This window comes from Cyprinodon variegatus, unplaced genomic scaffold (assembly GCF_000732505.1).
Source record: "Cyprinodon variegatus isolate N-32 unplaced genomic scaffold, C_variegatus-1.0 Scaffold324, whole genome shotgun sequence".
In the NCBI taxonomy this organism is placed as follows: domain Eukaryota; kingdom Metazoa; phylum Chordata; class Actinopteri; order Cyprinodontiformes; family Cyprinodontidae; genus Cyprinodon; species Cyprinodon variegatus.
Genome location: NW_015150777.1, coordinates 88268 through 100452, shown reverse-complemented (window position 1 = coordinate 100452; position 12185 = coordinate 88268). Strand labels below are relative to the sequence as shown.

Genomic DNA, 12185 nt, shown 5'->3' with positions numbered 1-12185 from the left:
GTGACCAACAAGTTTAGGCTGTATGTGCAAGAGGAAGTGATCCCGTCGGTGGAGGAAAACCCAATCAAGTGTCTCGGAAAGTGGTTTGACAACTCACTGGCCGACCGAAACAACATGGTCAATACAGAGAAGCAGACAGAGGAATGGTTGAGGAGTATCGAAAAGTCAGGACTTCCAGGGAAATTTAAAGCGTGGCTCTATCAACACGGGCTGCTGCCAAGGCTCACATGGTTACTGACTGTGTATGAAGCCCCAATGACAAGCGTGGAAGGGATGGAGAGGAAAGTCAATAAGTATCTCCGGAAGTGGCTGGGGATTCCTCCAAGCTTCACGTCAGTAGGCCTGTACATAAGATCAGGACAACTTCAACTTCCTTTGACATCCGTGGTGGAGGAGTTTAAAGTTGCCAAGTGCAGAGTCATCATGACCTACCGAGACTCCCCCGATGATCAAGTCAGACACGCAGGGATCGTCACGAGATCCGGCCGCAAATGGGGAGCTGAGGCAACGGTCACACAGACGGAAAGCATGCTGAAGATCCGTGACATCATTGGGGCACCATGCACAGGAAGACAGGGTCTTGGAACATCCCATTTCCAACAGTGGAGCAAGGCAGGAACTAGGGAAAGAAAAGTGATGATTCAGGAGGAGGTTAGTAGTTTGGAGAAGGAAGGGCGAAGGTCAAAGGCTGTGGCACTATCTTCCCAAGGAGCCTGGACCAAGTGGGACCTCCCCAAGCGTAAGATCACTTGGGCAGAGCTTTGGAGGCTGGAGCCGTTTCGTATCTCCTTCTTACTGCGATCAGTGTATGACACACTCCCGACCCCAGCAAATTTGCACAGGTTGGGGCTATCTGAGAGCCCACTGTGCAAGCCCTGCGGGGAGAAAGGGACCATGGCGCATATCCTGTCTGGGTGTAAAATTGCACTGGCCCAAGGAAGATACAGGTGGCGCCATGACAAGGTGCTCATGACACTTGCTCGTGGGTTCCCTGCCCAGTCTGTATGGTGAATGTTCACAGCCATTGGATTGTGAGGGAGGGAAAGAAAGGTTGCAGCTCGCAGGATGGGGGAGGCAGCGGAAAAAGCCTCATGCTGGTTTTGGAGTAGGAGGGAGGAGGTTAGCTGGAAGCCAGGAGGAGGAGATGGGCAGTGACTTGGCCACCACTGCCGACCCACCACCGGGAGGATGTAGTGGTTCAGGGTCGAAACAGCCAGTGAACGGTGGATGCCACCTGATGACATTGATTCCTCCTGGCCAAGGCTACATTCACTCAGGGTGAATGAAGGAGAAGCATCTTGGGATGTATATATATTGCCTCTCTTGGTCTGTTCAGAACCAGAACCTCCTCCTCTCTGGCTACGTTCAGAACCAGAATCTCCTCCTCTCTGGGTCCGTTCAGAACCTGAACCTCTTCCTGTCTTGGTCCATTAAGAGCCAGAACCTCTTACTCACTCGGTCCATTCAGAACCAAATACTCTTCCTCTCTTGGTCTGTTCAGAACCAGAACCTCCTCTTCTCTGGGTCCATTCAGAACCAGAATCTCCTTCTCTCTGGGTCAGTTTGGAACCCTAACCTCTTCCTCTCTGGGTCCTTTTAAAACCAGATTCTCCTCCTCTCTGGGTCCGTTCAGAACGTAATTCTCTTTGGGTCCATTCAGAACCAGAACCTGTTCCTGTCTGGGTTTTTTCAGAACCAGAACCTCTTCCTCTCTTGGTCCATTCAGAACCAGAACCTCTACCTCTCTAGGTCCATTCAAAACCAACTGCTACTCTCTGGGACCGTTTGAGAACCGCCGCATGCTGTCTGGATGTTCCTCTCTGGGTGCATTCAGAACCAGAACCTTTTCCTCTCAGGATCTGTTAAGAACCAGAACATCTTCCTCTCTGGGTCCATTATGATCCATCTCCTCCTCTCTGGGTCAGTTCAGAAGCAGAACCTGCTCCTCTCTGGGTTGATTCAGAACAATAAACTTCTCATCTCCGGGTCCATTCAAACTAATACCTCTTCTTCTCTGGGTCCATTCAGAACCAGAGACTGTTCCTCTCTAGTTCTGTTCAGAACCAGATTCTCCTTCTATCTGGGTCAGTTCAGAACAAGATCATCCTCCTCTCTTGATCCGTTTAAAACCAAAATCCCTTCATATATGGGTCTGTTCAGATCAAAAAGCCCTTCCTCTCTTGGTCCATTCAGAACCAGAATCTCTTCCTCTCTTGGTCCGTTCAGAACCAGAACCTTTTCCTCTCTTGCTCCGTTCAGAACCAGAACCTCCTAATCTCTGGGTTTGTTCAGAATCTCCTTCGCTCTGGGTCTGTTCAGAACCAGAACCTCTTCCTTTCAGGAATTGTTAAGTACCAGAACATCTTCCTCTCTGGGTCAATTCAGATCCATCTCCCCCTCTCTGGGTCAGTTCAGAAGCAGAACCTGCTCCTCTCTGGGTTGATTCAGAACAATAAACTTCTCTTCTCCGGGTCCATTCAAACTAATACCTCTTCTTCTCTGGGTCCATTCAGAACCAGAGACTGTTCCTCTCTAGTTCTATTCAGAACCAGATTCTACTTATATCTGGGTCAGTTCAGAACAAGATCATCCTCCTCTCTTGATCCGTTTAATACCACAATCTCTTCATNTAAAATTGTACTTGCCCAAGGACGATACAGGTGTCACCATGACAAGGTGCTCATGACACTTGCCAACACCGTAGAGCAGGAGAGGAAGAAGAAACGGCAGAAACATCCAAAGGCAACATCAATCCAGTTTGTAAGGGAAGGGGAAAAGCCACCAACCGCAGTTACAGCAAAACATAGTCTCCTGCAAAAGGCCCAATCCTGGGAAATGAAGGTTGACCTGGGGGGGGAAGGTTGAAGTTCCCACAGTTTGTCCAGACATCCCTGTGGCTAGATGTAGTACTGTGGTCGGAAGAAGGGAAGAAGATCATCCTTATTGAACTGAGTGTCCCATGGGAAGAGGGGTGTGAACAGGCCTACACTAGGCCTGTTTTTGAGAAATATGCTTGAAAATAACATGCCCAAAATGACTTGAATATATCTCAAGAACTACAGAGTTTATTTTAATTGTGTTGGTATCAAAATAAAGGCAAGACCCCAGAGAATATGTTACAGGTCTAAAAACCATCTTGGGGCGAGTGCTGAGGACCCAAATTTGGGTCCTCATGTTATGAAAAGGTTAAAAGGAAAAGTGGAAAGTATCAAGACCTTCTGTATGAGTGCAGAGAGAAGGGATGGCAGTCATGGTTGTTCCCAGTCGAGGTCGGTTGTCGAGGGTTCCCGGCCCAGTCTGTATGGAGAATGTTCACAGCCATTGGACTGGGAGGGGGGGAAAGAAAGGTTGCAGCTCGCAGGATCGGGGAGGCAGCGGAAAAACCCCCATGCTGGTTATGGAGTAGGAGGGAGGAGGCTATTGGCTTTATCAGGGCGTGATCTACAGCTCTCACTGGATCGGTTTGCAGCCGAGTGTGAAGCGGCCGGGATGAGGAACAGTGCCTCCAAATCTGAGACCATGGTCTTGAGCCGGAAAAGGGTAGAGTGCCTTCTCCAGGTTAGGGAGGATCTACTGCCCCTAGTGGAGGAGTTTAAGTATCTTGGGATCTTGTTCACAACTGAGGGGAAGATGGAGCGGGAAATTGACAGACGGATTGTTGCGGCGTCTGCTGTGAAGCGTGCGCTGTAGTGGTCTGTTGTGGTGAAGAGAGAGCTGAGCCAAAAAGTAAAGCTCTCGATTTACCGGTCGATCTACGTTCCTACCCTCATCGATGGTCATGAGCTCTGGGTCATGATTGAAAGAACGAGATCCCGGATACAAGCAGTGAAATAAGTTTTCTCCCTAGTGTGTCTGGGCTCTCCCTTAGAGATGGGTGAGAATACAAAATGTCAATAAAGTCTGTTTAAGTCCAAGTAGCAAACACACAAACTGGGACATATTTTAGACTTGATCATCACTATGGGTCTAAATATTTCCAAAGTGTCTGTAACTGATGTTCCCCACTTTTTGGTTATTTCTGAAGGCATCAATTACAATCTCTAATTTAGTCTTAAAGGCTTCCTGGGCCTCTTCTATAAACTTTGATCTTTAGTTCTTTCCATAGATTTGCCATTGGAGTCAGGTGATTGGCTTGGTCATTCTAGCAGCTTTATTTGACAATACAATAAAACTGTGGCATGTTCAACACTTATTTTTATATGGGTAGACGGAGGGTACCTGTTTAAAAACATACGTCTACGGGTAGAAAAATACCCATATTCTTTCACGGATGCAGGCATGGCTTCTTTTTCTATTTCTGCTTCTGTCTCCTTGAACCCCAGTGGGCCTCAGCAGATGGCCGCTCACACTGAGCCTGGTTCTACTGGAGGTTTCTTCCTGTTCAAAGGGAGTTTTTCCTCTCCACTGTCGCTACAAGCATGCTTAGTGTGAGGGATNGCCATGCTTTTCTGTGTAAGTAAGGTACAAATGTAAGAGGGCAGTAATCCAAGAAGGGCCTTGGAAATAAAAGTGTACCAATGATACTGCCTTCTCATAGAGAGGGAAGGTCACCCCACCTGAGAATACAGGTCAGTGATGTGTCATGGCTCTACAGTTTGTGTTAACCTTAATGAAGCATGGTAAACAGAGTCCAACATTTGAAGACATGAAGAAGTAGCATTCTTATACAAAAGGTCTCCATAATCTAAGACCGATGAAAAGGTGGCAGAAACAAGGAGCTTTTTTACTCCAAAAGAAAAACATGTCTTATTACGAAAGAAGAAAGCCAGTTTAACTTTTAATTTCTTCAAAATGTATCAATGAAAGGTTTGAAGGTGAGGGAGTCATCAATTACAATTACAAGGTATTTATATTCATGTAACACCTCAATGACATTCCCCTCCAGAGCGGGTACTACTGGAAGGGTTTGAGGCACCTTTCTATTATTTGAAAACAACATTAACTTTGTTTTGTTAGCATTCAGAAATAATTTAAGATTAATAAATGCATACTGTACAGCAACAAAGGCTTTCTGTAGGGAATAAATAGCCTGTTCAAGAGATGACCCAAAGCAATAAATAATGATATCATCAGCATAAAAACGCATATTAACATCAGAGAACTTTTGTTCAACATTGTTGATGTACAAGATAAATAAGACAGGGCCCAAAACAGATCCTTGTGGCACACCCTTGTGAACAGCAACAAATTCAGAATAAAGCCCCTCACATTTATGCACTGGGCCCTGTTTTCTAGATAATTTGAAAACCAAGCAACCGCATGCTCTGACAGTCCAATGAGAAGTAGCCTGTGTTTTAAAACAGCATGATCTACGGTGTCAAAAGCTTTTGAAAGATCAATAAAGACTGAAGCCCAGTACTGTTTTTATCAAGAGCTACAATTATATAATTTATCACCTTCATAGTAGCATTAATAGTGCTGCTCTTCCATTAATGAAATAACGAAAACATTAAAAAGTCACCTAATTCCGTCATTTTCCTCCAATGTGTTACTGGCCCTCCTGAACCGCTTACATCTTTGTCAGTGATGCTGAGAGCTCCCACATCTCTTCCTTCATGGTGCCCTTTAAGATTAAGTCCCAAAAATCTGAGATTAAAGTCAGCATTCTAATATTAATGACATAATTGTTGAAATCAATCAATTTATTTTTCTTTTTTTTAGTGGCTCTAATCCTCTTCCATAAAAAACTGACTTCCAGTAATTAATTATTTACATTATATTCTATGAGGGGGTCAAATCCATAATTCAGGCTCTTTTAAGAATCAGTTTTTATGTTTGATGTTGTAGAGTTTGTTTCTGCAGTCATCTTCCAAGTAATTAAAGATAAAGAACAACTGTTTATCTGTTTGTTTTGTAGAACTATAGATTCATTTAAACAGCACTGATGTATTAATATGTACGCAGCTTTATTAGCAAGAGCTTTATCAAAATCTATTGGATTAATAGGAACTGGTTTCAGTGCCTATTAGTTTCCACCTGCCGCCCCAATGAAACTTTTAGGGAAACTTCAATGGTTAAATGTGGAACTTGACCAGAGACAAACGGTTCCTTAGTGTCCCTCTGTAACATCTAAACAAGCTTTCTGGTTCAGACGCCCACTTTCTTCAACTGACATATCCAGGAGTGTCATGGCTGCCATCTATTCAATTCAGTTTATTTATATAGCGGCAATTCACAACACATCATCTCAAGGCACTTTACAGTTGACCAGATAATACAGTCAATTGAATCAGTTTTCTATCTCAGCAAAACCAGTTGATTGCATCGACTCAATGACTCAAATGCAATCCCTCACACTAAGCATGCTTGTAGTGACAGTGGAGAGGAAGAAACTTCCTTTTAACAGGAAGAAACCTCCACCAGAACTAGGCTAAGTGTCAGCGGCCAACTGCCGAGGCCGACTGCGGTTCAAGGAGACAGAATCAGAAATACAAAAGGCAGCTGTAAAGGCGGCCCAGTCCAGGAAACACACAGCCATAATATCATTCTACACACCTGGAATAGAAGAAACATTTTCTGGATGCCTGTTCCAGAAGATCTTGCCATATTAGGCCCCTACGTCGACAGACCTGAGGTGGCCAACTATAGTCTTTGCCACAGTTGTCCTTTACTGTTTTAGCCTTCATTCACATAAACTGCTTTTTCTGTGCGTGCTCTGTTCCATCACAAACTGAAACCTTTCTAGGCAGTCTGCTTATTCCTACAATGTCTGTTGCACTATAAAATCATAGTCCCCCCTCTTAGTCTGTCAAATAGACAGATCGAGTCTATCTGTGACTAAGCAAAACACATAATTTTCTGCAAAGCAGATCAGCCAGACAGGAGGTGAAACACAAGGAGATTAACAAGGATCTGCTAAATTTAAAACCAGCAGGCATAGACAGATGCAACACGCATTGACTGAGAACTCCAGTAGTGCAACCATTTGCAAGGGCTGTATAAAACTACAAATAGAATAAACTGTAAAATTGACTAAAACAAAAGTTAAACGTAGAACTAATGGTTGAAGCTTTCTGTCACAAAACCAAAATTAAGCTATGAAAGTGATGACATTTGCATGTGCCACAGAAAGTACATGTCACAAAATGAAGTATGCTTACCTCAATTCATGACATAGGCAGAGTCTATTCGTCTTGTCATACAAAGGGTTGATCGTAGAGGGGAATAACATGGTCAGGAGGTCCCTTCACTGATTCCTCCAAGTCCACACCTTCCTGCCAGTTCTACCTGTACAACGAATATCATAGCAACCTCTGACATTTGTCTGCTTGGCCTCAATTTTCTCTCATTTGGAAGGAGCCATAGCTGTATTATGTAATGTTCCGCAGCAATGATGTGAAGTCTTTTTACACTCAGCATTATTTCTGCTGGAATAGGTTCTGACTGTCAAACTTGGGAAAGACAAGTCCATTGGTCTGTTCTTTTAACATGTTTTTTAGCTTTGCCGTGACCTGGATTGGAACCTGGGTCACTGCGGCCACAACGCAGAGTACTGACCATTGTACGATCACGGCTGCCCTCCTCCGTGTCTTTACATCGGCTATCTGTTTTCTGCCCTACCTCACTCAGAGACATTGATATCGCTTTCTTTAGAAATACAGAAAGGTATGTCCCTGATATAGGTATCCACATTGTACTCCTGTAGTTTTAAGGTAAAGTTAAACTGGCATCCTTTGACAATGGTTTCTGCAGACACAACACGGCCATGTTAAAGAATACTACCAAAACTCAATAGAAAAACACAGCAACAATTTTAAACTCTATTGACAAGAACAAACATAATCCCTTAGGACTTTGCGGAAAGGGTTCACAATAGACGATTGTCATATAGTGGCTGATCTCCTACCGCTATCTCTGTGGGTAGTCTGACAAAACTCTCTCCTCCGAGCCAGATTTGAACCAGCAACCTATCTTCTAATGTTATCTACAGTCCTCCACTGTAGCTCCACTGAGCTATGGTAGGTAGAGAACAGACACCACTCAGCCCTAAGACCCACGTCCATACCTGGCATAGGGGAAACATTTGAAGTTCAGGAGGTCCCTTCACCGACTCCTCCAAGTTCACACCTTACTGCCAGATCTACCTGTACAAAACATATCATGGCAACCTCTGACGTACGTCCGCTTGGACTCAATTTTTAGAGACATTGATATCGCTGCAGAATCTTTACAAACATCAAAAGGTGTGTGTCTGATATCGGTACCCATGTCCTCTGTTTCATCACAAACTGAAACCCTTCTAAGCAGTCTGCTAATTCCTCCTTTAATATCTAGTAGAATATCGACAATCTAAGATAGATCTAAGTAATGTATTTATGGTGTATTCTTCTGATGTCTAGTAGTGGAAATAGAATGTTTGGAATAGAACCGAATAGAATTATTATTCATTTTCATTTCACTATCACAAGCACAAAGCAACAAAATGAAGTTTGCATCATCATCATCATAGACGACATGGTATTAACATGAGTACAGAGACTATGTTCGCCTGGACTATATGGTATATATAACAGAGTGTAATTGTAAGAGGCTATGAAATAAATAAATATGAAAGTTATTTACAGATTATTCAGGAAAGGTAGATTTTGGATTATATACATACATTAAAACCTATTGAAATTGTAGGTGTTCTTGACTGGGGATAATTCTCTTCAGAGTTTAGAGCTGAGTATCGCCACACTTTCATCCGGTGCAGGTTTCTGGGGACGAGGAAGGCAAGGAGAGTTAAGGGGGTTTTATAGTGAAGGCATTGCCTCAGGGTACTGCAGCCACTTCTATGCTTCTGATTCAGGGTTAGAAATCCAACTTTTTTGTAAAACCTTTTTTACCCCAATCACAGTAAGTAAAAAGCAGGAACAACATAACAGTTATGTTTTCTGTTTTTCTCATAGATCAGATTAAGACTCGTGAAACTTTTCCATGATAGCCCAGAATGAGCGGTGTAAAGAATTCACTCCGCTTGAGTTCAAGCACATTTACCGCACAAACCACCTGTGATACAGAGCCTGGACTTCCCAAATTTCATTTTGTATAAACTCTGCATAAAATTGACATTGATGTTTGTCTAAGTCTTAATAAAGCATAACGGTTGTTATAGAAAGGATCTATATAGCAGGGATTATTTTTTTCTAAGTAATTAGGTTTTTTATGGTTGTATTTTAAATGTAGGATTTTATAAAATAAAGAGTAAGACTTCAAAAATAATCATTATATTGTAGCCAATTCATATTTCTTTCTGTGTTTAACAAATAAATTTAACCTAAAGGAAATAGAGCAGTGGAAGCTTAAATACTTCACTGAACAGGTTATCATTGGAGNGAGGAGAGTTAAGGGGGTTTTATAGTGAAGGCATTGCCTCAGGGTACTGCAGCCACTTCTATGGTTCTGATTCAGGGTTAGAAATCCAACTTTTTTTTAAAAGCTTTTTTTACCCCAATCACAGTAAGTAAAAAGCAGGAACAGCATAACAGTTATGTGTTCTGTTTTTCTCATAGATCTGATTAGGACTCGTGAAACTTTTCCATGATAGCCCAGAATGAGCGGTGCAAAGAATTCACTCCGCTTGAGTTCAAGCACATTTACCGCACAATATTTGTGATACAGAGCCTGGACTTCCCAAATTTCATTTTGGATAAACTCAGCATAGAAATTGACATTGATGTTTATCTAAGTCTTAAAAGAGCATAACGGTTGTTATATAAAACGATCTATATAGCAGGACATCTTTTAATAGGTAATTATGTTCTTTTTTTGTTTCATTGTATTTTAAATGTGGAATGATTTCGTAAAATAAAGGGTAAGACTTTCAAAATAATTATATTATGGCCAATTCATATTTCTAAGGACTGTGTTTAACAAAAAACAAATTCAACCTAAAGGAAATAGAGCAGTGGAAGCTTAAATACTTCACTGAACAGGTTCTCGTTGGAGGGAAGATTATTGTAGCTCCAGATGGATTCAAAGATCGTTTTCACACTGAACGGCAGCATCCTCTCATTCAGGATATTTTTATTCTCCAGTTTTAATCTGATTGTTGGAGATCAAGGAATCTGAGACAAAACACCTGATTAAATTCTTCAAGTAGACTATTGGTTGATTCCTTACATGATTTATAATATTGTGTGGTAAAATATCACCATCCCCTTTAACTGATCAGTGATGTTACTTTTGTTCTCTCTTTGACTAAATGTAAATCACCATCATCCTTAATTTGGTAATTGAACTAACCTCTGGCATAATAGGGATTTCTGCACAGAAATTAGTAACCTCATTAAGAACATTTAATTGATGGAACTTTCACCTTTGAGGTAACAGGAATAGCTCATATTTAGTGCTAAGAAAGTTGCAGTCAGGATTAGTAAACTGGTTTATAAAATTGATGCAAAAAAACAACCACAAATAATTTATATCAATTGTATAATAATAGAAAAACTTGTTTTTTAATTTTTGTGTACAACAACACAAATTGAGTTGTACAAGTTGTTCATCAAAAACCTCTAACACTGTCACTTTTTCTATAAATGGTCCAGAACTATTGTTGCAAAATCAGATTTTTATTGTTCAGACTNTATATATATATATATATATATATATATATATATATAAAAAATGAGCCATAGCACGTAAATAAAAACCTAAGATATAAAATAAATATTAAAATATTAAATATGTAAACAGTAGTGTGAATGGTGCAAATAGTGCATAGAGTAGCAGTCCTGACGTGGGGGAAGTAGTGGAGGATGGGGATATTGGGGGGTCAGGGGGGGGCGAAGGGGGGCAGGGCAGGGAGGGAATTGAGCATCCTCACTGCCTGATGGAAGAAGCTGTCTCTGAGCCTACTGGTTCTGGCCTGGAGACTCTGCAGCCTCCTACCGGACGGCAGCAAGGTGAAGACATTGTGGGCGGGGTCACCTGCAATCCTGGTGGCTCTGCCGGTGAGGCGGGAGTGATAAATGTCCAATAGAGAGGGGAGGGGGACACCGAGGATCTTACCAGCTGCTTTCATGGAGCGCTGCAGTGTCTTGCAGCAGGCTGCAGTGCAGGCTCCGTACCACACGGTGATGCTGCTGGTCAAGATGCTCTCGATGGTGCCCTTGTAGAAGGAGTGCAGGATGGGGGGCGGGGCTCTTGCTCTCCTCAGTTTCCGCAGGAAGTAGAGTCTCTGTTGGGCTTTTTTTCCCAGGGACGCGGTGTTGGTGTCCCAGGACAGGTCTTGAGAGATGTGGACACCCAGGAACTTGGTGCTGCTCACCTGCTCCACCTCAGCACCGTTGATGATCAGGGGAGCGTGCCTTTTCCTGAAGTCCACCACAATCTCCTTTGTCTTCTCTACGTTCAGATGGAGATGGTTGTCCTGGCACCACGTGGCCAGGCGGCTCACCTCACTCCTGTAGTTTGTCTCATTGTTGTTGTTGATGAGACCCACCACAGTTGTGTCGTCTGCGAATTTGATGAAGATGTTGGAGCTGAATGTTGGAGTGCAGTCGTGGGTCAGCAGAGTGAAGAGGAGGGGGCTCAGCACACATCCTTGGGGGACCCCCGTGTTCAGTGTGATGGTGCTGGAGGTGTTGCTGCCGACCCGAACAGCCTGTGGTCTCCCCGTCAGGAAGTCCAGCAGCCAGTTGCAGAGGGAGGTGTTGAGTCCCAGCTGGACCAGTTTGCCGATGAGCTGCTGGGGGACGATGGTATTGAATGCTGAGCTGAAATCGATAAACAGCATTCTGACATGTGAGTCCCTGGTCTCCAGGTGGGTGAGGGCTGAGTGGAGGGCGGTGGAGATGGCGTTATCGGTCGAGCGGTTGGACCGATATGCAAACTGGTAGGGGTCCAGATTGGGGGGGAGGGCAGACTTGATGTGGTGCGTGAGTCCCTGGTCTCCAGGTGGGTGAGGGCTGAGTGGAGGGCGGTGGAGATGGCGTTATTGGTCGAGCGGTTGGACCGATATGCAAACTGGTAGGGGTCCAGATTGGGGGGGAGGGCAGACTTGATGTGGTGCATGACTAGCCGCTTGAAGCACTTCATGATGATGGGGGTGAGTGCGACAGGGCGATAGTCGTTGTGGCAGGTGGGGGGCGACTTTTTCGGTACCGGGATGATGGTGGTGGCTTTGAGGCACATCGGGACGACAGCTTGTCTCAGCGAGATGTTGAAGATGTCAGTGAAGACATCCGTGAGCTCTGCAGCAC

General features: G+C 43.6%; 1 protein-coding gene and 1 non-coding gene across 2 annotated transcripts in view; one reads left to right on the top strand and one right to left on the bottom strand.

Annotated features, from left to right (window-relative positions):
- The window catches only part of LOC107091067, a 2273-nt gene extending 1262 nt beyond the window's left edge, over positions 1-1011 (top strand). Inside the window, exon 2 of the mRNA XM_015384794.1 lies at positions 13-1011. Coding sequence (XP_015240280.1) covers positions 13-1011 — 999 coding nt within the window. The remainder of the gene's footprint in view (positions 1-12) is intronic.
- Positions 1012-7442: 6431 nt separating this feature from the next.
- Positions 7443-7514, bottom strand: trnah-gug. The gene has a single exon. It is a non-coding gene; the product is annotated as a tRNA-His (tRNA).
- Between the last annotated feature and the right edge of the window lie 4671 nt (positions 7515-12185).